The following is a 12,779-nucleotide window of genomic DNA, read 5'->3' on the forward strand; positions in this document are numbered from 1 at the left end:
ACAACCCTAACCCACCCCCCCCCTACTGTATCATATACAACCCTAACCCCCCCCTACTGTATCATATACAACCCTAACCCCCCCCCCCCTACTGTATCATATACAACCCTACCCTAACAACCCTAACCCCCCCCCTACTGTATCATATACAACCCTACCCCCCCCCCCTACTGTATCACATACAACCCTAACCCTAACCCCCCCCTACTGTATCACATACAACCCTAACCCTAACCCCCCCCTACTGTATCATATACAACCCTAACCCCCCCCCCTACTTTATCACATACAACCCTAACCCCCCTAGCAACCCCCCCTACTGTATCACATACAACCCTAACCCCCCTAGCAACCCCCCCTACTGTATCACATACAACCCTAACCCCCCTAGCAACCCCCCCTACTGTATCACATACAACCCTAACCCCCCTAGCAACCCCCCCTACTGTATCACATACAACCCTAACCCCCCTAGCAACCCCCCCTACTGTATCACATACAGCCCTAACCCCCCCTACTGTATCATATACAACCCTACCCCCCCCCCCTACTGTATCATATACAACCCTAACCCCCCCCCCTACTGTATCATATACAACCCTACCCCCCCCCCTACTGTATCATATACAACCCTACCCCCCCCCCCCCTACTGTATCACATACAACCCTACCCCCCCTCCCCTACTGTATCATATACAACCCTACCCCCCCCCCCTACTGTATCACATACAACCCTAACCCCCCCCCCCCCTACTGTATCATATACAACCCTACCCCCCCCCCTACTGTATCATATACAACCCTACCCCCCCCCCTACTGTATCATATACAACCCTACCCCCCCTACTGTATCATATACAACCCTAACCCCCCCCTACTGTATCATATACAACCCTAACCCCCCCCCCCCCTACTGTATCATATACAACCCTAACCCCCCCCCCCCCCCTACTGTATCATATACAACCCTAACCCCCCCCTACTGTATCATATACAACCCTAACCCCCCCCCCTACTGTATCATATACAACCCTAACCCCCCCCTACTGTATCATATACAACCCTAACCCCCCCCCCCACTGTATCATATTCAACCCTACCCCCCCCCTACTGTATCATATACAACCCTAACCCCCCCCTACTGTATCATATACAACCCTAACCCCCCCCCCCTACTGTATCACATACAACCCTACCCCCCCCCCTACTGTATCATATACAACCCTAACCCCCCCCCTACTGTATCATATACAACCCTACCCCCCCCCTACTGTATCATATACAACCCTAACCCCCCCCCCTACTGTATCATATACAACCCTAACCCCCCCCCCCTACTGTATCATATACAACCCTAACCCCCCCCCCACTGTATCATATACAACCCTAACCCCCCCCCCCTACTGTATCATATACAACCCTAACCCCCCCCCCCCTACTGTATCATATACAACCCTACCCCCCCCCCTACTGTATCATATACAACCCTAACCCCCCCCCCTACTGTATCATATACAACCCTACCCCCCCCCTACTGTATCATATACAACCCTACCCCACCCCCCACTGTATCATATACAACCCTAACCCCCCCCCCTACTGTATCATATACAACCCTAACCCCCCCCCTACTGTATCATATACAACCCTACCCCCCCCCCCTACTGTATCACATACAACCCTAACCCACCCCCCCCCTACTGTATCATATACAACCCTAACCCCCCCTGCTGTATCATATACAACCCTAACCCCCCCCCCTACTGTATCATATACAACCCTACCCTAACAACCCTAACCCCCCCCCTACTGTATCATATACAACCCTACCCCCCCCCTACTGTATCATATACAACCCTAACCCCCCCCCTACTGTATCATATACAACCCTACCCCCCCCCCCCCCCTACTGTATCATATACAACCCTAACCCCCCCCCCCCCTACTGTATCATATACAACCCTACCCCCCCCCACTGTATCATATACAACCCTAACCCCCCCCCTACTGTATCATATACAACCTTACCCCCCCCCCTACTGTATCATATACAACCCTACCCCCCCCCCCCTACTGTATCACATACAACCCTACCCCCCCCCCCCCCCCCTACTGTATCATATACAACCCTAACCCCCCCCCCCCCTACTGTATCATATACAACCCTACCCCCCCCCCACTGTATCATATACAACCCTAACCCCCCCCCTACTGTATCATATACAACCCTAACCCCCCCCTACTGTATCATATACAACCCTAACCCCCCCCCCACTGTATCATATTCAACCCTACCCCCCCCCTACTGTATCATATACAACCCTACCCCCCCCCCTACTGTATCACATACAACCCTAACCCCCCCCCTACTGTATCATATACAACCCTACCCCCCCCCCTACTGTATCATATACAACCCTACCCCCCCCCCTACTGTATCATATACAACCCTACCCCCCCCCCACTGTATCATATACAACCCTAACCCCCCCTACTGTATCATATACAACCCTACCCCCCCCCTACTGTATCATATACAACCCTACCCCCCCCCTACTGTATCACATACAACCCTAACCCCCCCCCCCCTCCTACTGTATCATATACAACCCTAACCCCCCCCCCTACTGTATCATATACAACCCTAACCCCCCCCTACTGTATCATATACAACCCTAACCCCCCCTACTGTATCATATACAACCCTAACCCCCCCCCCCCTACTGTATCACATACAACCCTACCCCCCCCCCCTACTGTATCATATACAACCCTACCCCCCCCCCTACTGTATCATATACAACCCTACCCCCCCCCTACTGTATCATATACAACCCTAACCCCCCCCCCTACTGTATCATATACAACCCTAACCCCCCCCTACTGTATCATATACAACCCTACCCCCCCCCCCCACTGTATCATATACAACCCTACCCCCCCCCTACTGTATCATATACAACCCTACCCCCCCCCTACTGTATCATATACAACCCTACCCCCCTCCCCTACTGTATCATATACAACCCTAACCCCCCCCTACTGTATCATATACAACCCTAACCCCCCCCCCCTACTGTATCATATACAACCCTACCCCCCCCCCCCCACTGTATCACATACAACCCTAACCCCCCCCCCTACTGTATCATATACAACCCTAACCCCCCCCCTACTGTATCATATACAACCCTAACCCCCCTAGCAACCCCCCCTACTGTATCACATACAGCCCTAACCCCCCCCTACTGTATCATATACAACCTTACCCTCCCCCCTACTGTATCATATACAACCCTAACCCCCCCCCTACTGTATCATATACAACCCTACCCCCCCCCCCTACTGTATCATATACAACCCTACCCCCCCCCCTACTGTATCACATACAACCCTACCCCCCCCCTACTGTATCATATACAACCCTATCCCCCCCCCCTACTGTATCACATACAACCCTAACCCCCCCCCCCCCCCTACTGTATCATATACAACCCTACCCCCCCCCCTACTGTATCATATACAACCCTACCCCCCCCCCTACTGTATCATATACAACCCTAACCCCCCCCTACTGTATCATATACAACCCTAACCCCCCCCCCCCCCCCCCTACTGTATCATATACAACCCTACCCCCCCCCTACTGTATCACATACAACCCTAACCCCCCCCCCCCCCTACTGTATCATATACAACCCTAACCCCCCCCTACTGTATCATATACAACCCTAACCCCCCCCCCCTACTGTATCATATACAACCCTAACCCCCCCCTACTGTATCATATACAACCCTAACCCCCCCCCCCTACTGTATCATATACAACCCTACCCCCCCCCTACTGTATCATATACAACCCTAACCCCCCCCTACTGTATCATATACAACCCTAACCCCCCCCCCCTACTGTATCACATACAACCCTACCCCCCCCTACTGTATCATATACAACCCTAACCCCCCCCCTACTGTATCATATACAACCCTACCCCCCCCCCCCCTACTGTATCATATACAACCCTAACCCCCCCCCCTACTGTATCATATACAACCCTAACCCCCCCCCCTACTGTATCATATACAACCCTACCCCCCCCCCCACTGTATCATATACAACCCTAACCCCCCCCCCCCTACTGTATCATATACAACCCTAACCCCCCCCCCTACTGTATCATATACAACCCTACCCCCCCCTACTGTATCATATACAACCCTAACCCCCCCCTACTGTATCATATACAACCCTAACCCCCCCCCCCTACTGTATCATATACAACCCTACCCCCCCCCTACTGTATCACATACAACCCTAACCCCCCCCCCCTACTGTATCATATACAACCCTAACCCCCCCTACTGTATCATATACAACCCTAACCCCCCCCCCTACTGTATCATATACAACCCTACCCTAACAACCCTAACCCCCCCCCTACTGTATCATATACAACCCTAACCCCCCCCCCCTACTGTATCATATACAACCCTAACCCCCCCCTACTGTATCATATACAACCCCCCCCCCCCCCCCCCCCACTGTATCATATACAACCCTATCCCCCCCCCTACTGTATCATATACAACCCTAACCCCCCCCCCCCCCTACTGTATCATATACAACCCTACCCCCCCCCTACTGTATCATATACAACCCTAACCCCCCCCCTACTGTATCACATACAACCCTAACCCCCCTAGCAACCCCCCCTACTGTATCACATACAACCCTAACCCCCCTAGCAACCCCCCCTACTGTATCACATACAACCCTAACCCCCCTAGCAACCCCCCCTACTGTATCACATACAGCCCTAACCCCCCCCTACTGTATCATATACAACCCTACCCCCCCCCCTACTGTATCATATACAACCCTAACCCCCCCCCCTACTGTATCATATACAACCCTACCCTCCCCCCCTACTGTATCATATACAACCCTACCCCCCCCCCTACTGTATCACATACAACCCTACCCCCCCCCCCTACTGTATCATATACAACCCTACCCCCCCCCCTACTGTATCACATACAACCCTAACCCCCCCCCCCCTACTGTATCATATACAACCCTCCCCCCCCCCCCCCCTACTGTATCATATACAACCCTAACCCCCCCCTACTGTATCATATACAACCCTAACCCCCCCCCCTACTGTATCATATACAACCCTACCCCTCCCCCCTACTGTATCACATACAACCCTAACCCCCCCCCCCCCCCCCCCACTGTATCATATACAACCCTAACCCCCCCCTACTGTATCATATACAACCCTAACCCCCCCCCCCCTACTGTATCATATACAACCCTAACCCCCCCTACTGTATCATATACAACCCTAACCCCCCCCCCCCCCCCTACTGTATCATATACAACCCTACCCCCCCTACTGTATCATATACAACCCTAACCCCCCCCCTACTGTATCATATACAACCCTAACCCCCCCCCCCCTACTGTATCACATACAACCTTACCCCCCCCCCCTACTGTATCATATACAACCCTAACCCCCCCCCCTACTGTATCATATACAACCCTACCCCCCCCCTACTGTATCATATAAAACCCTAACCCCCCCCCTACTGTATCATATACAACCCTAACCCCCCCCTACTGTATCATATACAACCCTACCCCCCCCCCCACTGTATCATATACAACCCTACCCCCCCCCCCTACTGTATCATATACAACCCTACCCCCCCCCTACTGTATCATATACAACCCTAACCCCCCCCTACTGTATCATATACAACCCTACCCCCCCCCCCCTACTGTATCACATACAACCCTAACCCCCCCCCCCTCCCCCCCCTACTGTATCATATACAACCCTAACCCCCCCCTACTGTATCATATACAACCCTAACCCCCCCCCCCTACTGTATCATATACAACCCTACCCCCCCCCTACTGTATCACATACAACCCTAACCCCCCCCCCCCCTACTCTATCATATACAACCCTACCCCCCCCCCTACTGTATCATATACAACCCTAACTCCCCAATACTGTATCATATACAACCCTACCCCCCCCCCCTACTGTATCATATACAACCCATAACCCCCCCCTACTGTATCATATACAACCCATAACCCCCCCCCTACTGTATCATATACAACCCTAACTCCCCAATACTGTATCATATACAACCCTACCCCCCCCCCCTACTGTATCACATACAACCCCCCTACTGTATCACATACAACCCTAACCCCCCCCTACTGTATCATATACAACCCTAACCCCCCCCTACTGTATCATATACAACCCTACCCCCCCCCCCCCTACTGTATCACATACAACCCTAACACCCCCCCCCCCCTACTGTATCACATACAACCCCATCCTACTGTATCACATACAGCCCCCCCTACTGTATCATATTCAACCCTAACACCCCCTCCTTATCCTGCATGGAAGTTCTAGTCTGAGGTCTCTTAAAAGGTTTTATTATGTGTGTGTGTGTGTGTGTGTGTGTGTGTGTGTGTTTGTGTGTGTGTGTGTGACTCTTACTTCTATGAAGGCCTGTGTGTGTGACAATGTGAAAAAGGCAGAACACTGACGGTTAAGGATGTCTCCCCCCCCTCCCGTCCCCCCTCCCTCGTCCTCTTCACAGCGGATTCACTATAGAGCTGGCTTCCGCTCTCACTGTTGTGTTGGCTTCCAATATCGGAATCCCTGTCAGTACCACACACTGCAAGGTACGACTGAGACAGGTGGACGGCCTCCCAGCCACACCTCACCCTTACACTCACATGGCATGTTGTGTTGTGGTGTGTTTGTTCCCACAGGTGTGTTGTTTGCTGATAGCCTCAGAAGGCTGGGCTGCCTCATTCCCCAAAATGCAACCCTCCAACTCCTCTTTTATCTTTCTCAATTCTCGTCTCTGTGTTTTTGTACCCCTCCATCTATTTTGCTCTCTCTGTCTCTCTCTGTATCTCTCTGTCTCTCTCTCTCTCTGTCTCTCTCTCTCTCTCTCTCTCTGTCTCTCTCTCTCTCTCTGTCTCTCTCTGTCTCTTTCTGTCTCTTTCTGTCTCTCTCTCTCTCTCTCTCTCTCTCTCTCTCTGTCTCTGTCTCTCTCTCTCTGTCTCTCTCTCTCTCTGTCTCTCTCTCTCTCTCTCTCTCTGTCTCTCTCTCTCTGTCTCTCTCTCTCTCTGTCTCTCTCTCTCTGTCTCTCTCTCTCTCTCTGTCTCTCTCTCTCTCTCTCTGTCTCTCTCTCTCTCTCTCTCTCTGTCTCTCTCTCTCTGTCTCTCTCTCTCTCTCTCTGTCTCTCTCTCTCTCTCTCTCTCTCTGTCTCTCTCTCTGTCTCTCTCTCTCTGTCTCTCTCTCTCTCTCTGTCTCTCTCTCTCTCTGTCTCTCTCTCTCTGTCTCTGTCTCTCTCTCTCTCTGTCTCTCTCTCTCTCTCTGTGTCTCTCTCTCTCTCTCTATTCCATCTATTCACAGTGGGTTTTGCGTTGAAGTAATGAGTGCTCTGTCAGTGCTTATTGCCTCTAATGTGGGCATCCCAATAAGCTCCACCCACTGCAAGGTATTGGCGTACTGGTTGGTCAGTGAAGCCGCGTAGCTCCTCCCATCAGCTTCACTAGACTGAATCTGAGCCAATCATAACTCTCTGAGTTGCAGCTTTGACCCGTTGTGCACTTTTCCTCCGCTGGTGATTGGTTAAGGTGATTGGTTCTTAGTTTTACCATCTCACACGATACTTAGCAGACATAGTGAATATATTTTTATATGTTATAGGTAGCAGAGTTCAAATAGGTATATCAAATCAAATGTATTTATATAGCCCTTTGTACATCAGCTGATATCTCAAAGTGCTGTACAGAAACCCAGCCTAAAACCCCCAACAGCAAGCAATGCAGGTGTATAGCTACCCTGACTGGTATTGACATGCCCAAATTATCCCACGGTCTCTGAACATGATTGTGTAGCTCAATGGGATTGTGTAAGTAATGACGTGAGGTATTTCATGAAATGCACCATTAGTCACTGCACTTCAGTTATCTGTTATTCAGTGGTTGACTCACTCCGCGTCCTAAATCACACCCTATCCCCCTTTTATAGGGCACTACCTTTGACCAACTAACTAAACTAGTGCACTATATACGGAATAGGGTGCCATGTGGGACCCATTCTCAGTTATACTGTCCAGTCACGATACAGACACATTGAGGAAAGACAATCATGTGTAGCCACACCCTCTAGGACTCTGACCCTCTAGGACTCTGACCTTCTAGGACTCTGACCCTCTAGGCCTCTGACCCTCTAGGACTCTGGCCCTCTAGGACTCTGACCTTCTAGGACTCTGACCTTATAGATCTCTGGCCTTCTAGAACTCTGACCCTCTAGATCTCTGGTCCTCTAGGACTCTGACCCTCTAGGACTCTGGCCCTCTAGGACTCTGACCCTCTAGGACTCTGACCCTATAGGACTCTGACCCTCTAGGACTCTGACCCTTTAGGACTCTGCCCCTCTAGATCTCTGACCCTCTAGATCTCAGACCCTCTAGGACTCTGATCCTCTAGGACTCTGACCCAACTGCTTCATTCAACATTTCAGCAGAAGGCTTGGTCAGTGTTCTCCTTTTGATACATTCAAGCTTTTATTTAACATTTTAAAGTTTAACTTTATTTGTATTAAATACGTTCATCTGCTGGGGGAAAATGCACAAGAAACAAAACTGACTTTTTCAATCGATTTCAAAATGGCTCAAATTTCCCTAAAATCAACCTGACCTGATGCAAACCATTTCTCTTGATTTCTCACCTCCTCCACTTCCTTGGTAGGACTACATTTTTAACACGCTAATAGCTAGCTATGTCTGCTGTATGATTTCTGATTGATGTGTCCTTATTGTCCCTGCAATATGGTGATTGTTTGATTTTATTAATTTGTTGTGTGATGTGTCAGGGGGCTTAACTGAGATCAGGGTCGTTAGGGCATTCATTAGGGCATTCATTAGGGCATTCATTAGGGCATGCCGTAGCAACAAAAATAAAATGTTTTTTTCTTGTAACGGAAGATTAACATTTTAGTCTGTTGTCATCCGTTTGGTGCCAAATGAACAGGACCCTGGTGACACACCTCAACTCCACTGTGGTACAGGGTTTTAGGGGTCCATTCAGGTTGAACCCAGTTTATTAACCAGATATTCCCTACTCCGTTTACTAAGCTAATCTATCCCCGAGTGGACCCCCTCAACCGTGGCTGGTGTGTGAAAAGTAGTGATGGTGATGATGGGGCTCCGTTCAAACGGCATCAAACAAGGGGCGCGTTCCAGGCTGACTACATTGCAGTCGCCTGTCAGAGCTCACACAACGCCTAGATGGGTGTTTTAACATATCGGCTAACCCACATCGGATGATATAGCAATTTGATGGCTGACTGCACAGTTGAGGATATCGCACGCAGCCCATTGGTTGAAGTGTTCAACGCGACTGCAATATGATATGTCTGGAACGTGTCCATTCTCACAACGTTAAGTTCGCTAGCTTTCATCTTGGTTTCTCCGGCCACACTGGCCAATCAGATCAGCTCTTTGCCAATACTTAGGCAAAAGATCAGAATTGTGCTGCCTGTGTAAACGCAGCCACAGATCATTTCTGTGTCAGAGTGGTCTGGAAACATTGGCAGTCCATCCTGACCCTAGACCAAATTTAGATGCTGCTATCTTCACCACAGGGGTGCTAGCTCGGGTTACACTGGCCGTATATGAGAGAGAGAGAGAGAGAGAGAGAGAGACAGAGAGAGAGAGACAGAGACAGAGAGAGACACAGAGAGACAGGTTGTTCTATTGTTAGCTTGATCTGTTAAATATTTGATGAAGACAAGGTGAGTAAATATGTTAGATTATATATGTGTTCTTGTGGAAGCCTGAATTTAGCAGAAGCATGTATACACTAAAGGAAACACACAATCACACATAAATTGACATTTATTGATTTGGGTGAATTCTAGTTGGGTGTATTCCATTTTTGGAGGGGTGAAATATAAAACCAAACTGCAAATTTCAGACTTCAACTAACTGATTTGAAGAAACCTACTAATAGAAGTGTTCAAATCAGCTGGCACTACTAACCTAGGAGCTTTACAGTCTGTGGTCTGTCACCAACCAACCCTAGTCCTGCTGGGCTCACAGCAGGCTTTTGTTCTATCCCTGCACTAACCCACCTGACTCTCAGGTCAGGTCTTGAGCAGTAACCTGTGGCAACATCTGCTCACCCTTTTCCAGGACCAGGTTTGGTGTACCAGGACTACTAGTTGAACTGATAGAAATGTAACCCAGGTGTTGATTTGGTTCCTGTTTTGTGTTTTTCTCCTCTTGTGCATTGCCGTGACGACCAGGTGGGCTCGGTGGTAGCGGTTGGCTGGATCCGCTCCAAGAAGGCGGTTGATTGGCGGTTGTTCCGTAACATCTTCCTGGCGTGGTTCGTCACGGTGCCGGTGGCGGGGCTGTTCAGCGCCGCGGTCATGGCTCTGTTCGTCTACGGCATCCTCCCTTACGTCTGAGGAAGAGAGGAGAGAGGGAGGAAAGAGGAGAGAGGACAGAGGAGAGAGGAGAGAGGGAGGAAGGAGAGAGGGAGGAAAGAGGAGAGAGGGAAGCCTCAAGGAGATGGAGAGTGAGGGGAGATAAAAGAGAGGGGTAAAGAATGAGGGGATGAAGAGTGGGCCTCGATGTTAAGAATGGGGCTAGGGGAGAGGAGAGAGATGGTGGGGTGGAATGGTTAATTACACTGTGTCTGGAGAAGAGGGTTAGATCACATTCTGCCTGGGTTCTAGTCCTGAAGAAGGTTAGATCACATGCTACCTGGGTTATAGTCCTGAAGAGGGTTAGATTACATTCTGCCTGGGTTCTAGTCCTGAAGAAGGTTAGATCACATGCTGCCTGGATTCTAGTCCTGAAGATGGTTAGATTACATTCTGCCTGGGTTCTAGTCCTGAAGAGGGTTAGATCACATGCTGCCTGGGTTCTAGTCCTGAAGAAGGTTAGATCACATGCTGCCTGGGTTCTAGTCCTGAAGAGGGTTAGATTACATGCTGCCTGGGTTCTAGTCCTGAAGAAGGTTAGATCACATGCTGCCTGGGTTCTAGTCCTGAAGAGGGTTAGATTACATGCTGCCTGGGTTCTAGTCCTGAAGAGGGTTAGATCACATGCTACCTGGGTTCTAGTCCTGAAGAAGGTTAGATCACATGCTGCCTGGGTTCTAGTCCTGAAGAGGGTTAGATTACATGCTGCCTGGGTTCTAGTCCTGAAGAGGGTTAGATCACATGCTACCTGGGTTCTAGTCCTGAAGAAGGTTAGATTACATGCTGCCTGGGTTCTAGTCCTGAAGAAGGTTAGATTACATGCTGCCTGGGTTCTAGTCCTGAAGAGGGTTAGATTACATGCTACCTGGGTTCTAGTCCTGAAGAGGGTTAGATTACATGCTACCTGGGTTCTAGTCCTGAAGAGGGTTAGATTACATGCTACCTGGGTTCTAGTCCTGAAGAGGGTTAGATTACATGCTGCCTGGGTTCTAGTCCTGAAGAGGGTTAGATTACATGCTGCCTGGGTTCTAGTCCTGAAGAGGGTTAGATTACATGCTGCCTGGGTTCTAGTCCTGAAGAGGGTTAGATCACATGCTGCCTGGGTTCTAGTCCTGAAGAGGGTTAGATTACATAACTATTAACTAACATGTTAAATCTTACAGAGCAACCTGCTGTACAGACGTCCACATCACAGACGTCCATATCACAGACATACTGTAGCTACATAATACAGACGTACAGGGCCTTCAGAGAGTTATTCCACATTTTGTTGTTTTACAGCCTGAATTCAAAATGGATTTCACCGATCTACACAATTTGGCAAAATTCCAAAGTAAAAACATGTTTTTAGAAATGTTGGCTATTTTATTGAAAATTAAATACAGAATTGTCTCTTTTTTTATATAAGTATTCACACCCCTAAGTCAATACTTTGTAGAAGCACCTCTGGGTGAGTCTCTAAGAGCTGGCTTGATCATTGCTAGACAACCATTTTCAGGTCTTGCTATAGATGTTCAAGTAGATTTAAGTTTAAACTGTAACTCGGGCCACTCAGGAACATTTACTGTCTTCTTGGTAAGCAACTGTCTTCCTCTCTGGCAACTGAGTTAGGAAGAAGGACGCCTGTATATTTGTAGTGACTGGGTGTATTGATACACCAGTAGTGTAATGAATAACTTCACCACGATCGAAGGGTTACCCAATGTCTGTTTTTTATATGTTTACACCATCTACCAATAGGTGACCTTCTTTGCAAAGCATTGGAAAACCTCCCTGGTCTTTGTGGTTAAATCTGTGATTGAAATTCACTGCTCATCTGAGGAACCTTACAGATAATTGTATGTGTGGGGTACAGAGATGAATAGCCATTAAAAAATCTTGTTTAAACACTATTTTTGCACACAGAGTGAATACATGCAACATATTCTGCAAATATTTACTCCTGAACTCATTTAGACTTGCCGTAACAAAGGGGTTTGAATACTTATTGACTCGAGACATTTCAGTTTTTAATTTTTAATTACTGTGTAAGAAATAATAATCTAAAAACATTATTCCACTTTGACATTATGGGGTATTGTGATGTCATGATGGGGTATTGTGATGTCATGATGGGGTATTGTGATGTCATGATGGGGTATTGTGATGTCATGATGGGGGTATTGTGATGTCATGATGGGGGTATTGTGATGTCATGATGGGATATTGTGTGTAGAGGCCAGTGATACAGAA

The 12,779-nt window shown here is 49.0% G+C and overlaps 1 protein-coding gene across 2 annotated transcripts in view; it reads left to right on the forward strand.

The window, feature by feature from the left end:
* The window catches only part of LOC110525072 (sodium-dependent phosphate transporter 2), a 135,879-nt gene extending 125,146 nt beyond the window's left edge, over window positions 1-10,733 (forward strand). Inside the window, exons 10-11 of one of the 2 annotated variants that reach the window (XM_036979238.1) lie at window positions 6,637-6,721; window positions 10,365-10,733. In XM_036979238.1, the coding sequence (XP_036835133.1) occupies window positions 6,637-6,721; window positions 10,365-10,529 (250 nt within the window). In that variant the 3' untranslated portion in view covers window positions 10,530-10,733. The remainder of the gene's footprint in view (window positions 1-6,636; window positions 6,722-10,364) is intronic. The other variant, XM_036979239.1, reaches the window with a different exon arrangement.
* Window positions 10,734-12,779: the final 2,046 nt, after the last annotated feature.

The sequence above is a fragment of the Oncorhynchus mykiss genome, chromosome 6, assembly GCF_013265735.2.
Source record: "Oncorhynchus mykiss isolate Arlee chromosome 6, USDA_OmykA_1.1, whole genome shotgun sequence".
In the NCBI taxonomy this organism is placed as follows: domain Eukaryota; kingdom Metazoa; phylum Chordata; class Actinopteri; order Salmoniformes; family Salmonidae; genus Oncorhynchus; species Oncorhynchus mykiss.